The following is a 1,748-nucleotide window of genomic DNA, read 5'->3' on the forward strand; positions in this document are numbered from 1 at the left end:
TGCTATAGGGCGCATGCGCTCGCCAGACAGACAGAGAGACAGAAAGTGAGAAATCACCCCCCAGGGGGATGGTCACGCCGCAATCCCTTCTCCATTCTCCTCTCGGGATCTTGGGCACGCACGCACACGCGCCCGGCATGAGTTTTAAACCACCGGGTCTGGGACTCGAACCGTGGTCGACTACGTGGGAGTCCAGCGACATAGCCATTACGCTAACTGCTGGTCCCATTTTTTCTTTACTTTTTAAGAAACTGCTAGTGTATTCATGTGCACAAAAAATTTAAACTCTGAAAAGGGCACAGTGGGAAGTCGTTGCTGTCCTCCATCACTGCGGCCCGCGCCCGCGTCATTCCTGAGTCCCTTTTTCTACGAACAGATAAACACGTGTTATCCTGTCCTTTCCAGAAGAGGGGACGTGATACTAAGCGTCATTCCCTCCTCGTCATTAGCGGTGTGTTCTAGAAAGCTCTCCATTGGCACAGGGCTCCCTCGTAACTGCGCACCTCCATCAGGACTTAGGGAGCAGTTCTGGCCTTCGCCTAAGGAATGACTCGGGCCGGACCATGACACACATGGGGAGGGTCGGGAGAGCACCTGAGCATGGGAGGCACGAGGCCCTGACCCGGGGCTGGCTGAGGCCCAGGTCGGCCGTGGGTACTCCTGGGGGTACTGGCCTGCCTCGTCGTTGGAAGAGATATCTAAAGAGAGGTAGAAAGAACGTGTCCTAGTGCGTCTCGCGCACAGATCGCAGCCCCGGGCTTCGTACTTCACGGGCATCGCGTTTGTGGCTTAAAAGTGTTTGTTTGCTAATGACCTGATGGGAACGAGTAATTCATTCACTGATGTGCCAGTATAAATCGTTTCCCCCACACCTGACCTCCATCAGGTACTGCAGGTGGGCGTCAGTTCAGACCCCTCCCCGCCTGTTCTCGAAAGCTGGTGCGACCAGGAGCTGAACTAATGTCCACCCCTCCCAGGTGAAGGCGAGGATCGAAGCTCGCTCGGAAGCCCAGACCGGCAGGCTGCTGTGGGCTGGGCTGGCCCTGCTGTCCGTGCAGGGTGGTGCCATGGCCTGGCTCACGTGGTGGGTGTACTCCTGGGACGTCATGGAGCCCGTCACGTACTTCGCCACCTTCGCGAACTCCATGGTCTTCTTTGCATACTTCCTGGTCACTCGGCAGGTGAGCGAGCGTGAGGGAGGCTGAGGGCCCAGGGCATCTGGCAGACGCCGGCCACAAGCAGTGAAGCCCGTCATGCCTGAGTCCTGCTACAAGCTGGTTGGCGTTTCACTGCTTTTCACAAACTGGCTGCGGACAGCGCGCACAGCAGCCGTACCCAGGAGAAATCGGGAGGCGGCCCCCTCTGCTGGGGGAGCCAGCCACATTCCTCGGCTGTGACCAGCGTCAGCGTTGCCAACACCAGGCCCCTTGGCTGTCTCCCGGCTGTCTGGCCGAGGGCCCCTTCCCTGCTCTCCCTCGGTAACTCCTCCCTGGCTCCTGTCTGAGCACAGTGCTGCCCATCTCCAAGGAGACCGCGGTTCCCCTGGTGTCGGTTACGGCTCTCTGGTGGCCTTGCTCCCTGGCTCAGGGCTGCCTCCCGTCAGAGCAGTCTCGCAGGGTGAGCATCTCTGCCTGTGCTCCTTGTCTAGGACTACACTTACTCGGAGGCCAGGCGCCGGCAGAGCCTTCAGTCCTTCCACAGGAAATCGGAGCAGCAGCGTTTCGAAGTGGAGCGGCTACACAGGCTAA

The 1,748-nt window shown here is 59.1% G+C and overlaps 1 protein-coding gene across 1 annotated transcript in view; it reads left to right on the forward strand.

Annotated features, from left to right (window-relative positions):
• The window catches only part of MCUB (mitochondrial calcium uniporter dominant negative subunit beta), a gene marked incomplete at its 5' end in the record, with an annotated part of 12,971 nt that overhangs the window by 9,557 nt on the left and 1,666 nt on the right, over window positions 1-1,748 (forward strand). The window contains 2 exon segments of the mRNA XM_014593157.1: window positions 978-1,181; window positions 1,649-1,725. Coding sequence (XP_014448643.1) covers window positions 978-1,181; window positions 1,649-1,725 — 281 coding nt within the window.

This window comes from Tupaia chinensis, unplaced genomic scaffold (assembly GCF_000334495.1).
Source record: "Tupaia chinensis unplaced genomic scaffold, TupChi_1.0 Scaffold139767_1, whole genome shotgun sequence".
Classification (NCBI taxonomy): Eukaryota; Metazoa; Chordata; class Mammalia; order Scandentia; family Tupaiidae; genus Tupaia; species Tupaia belangeri.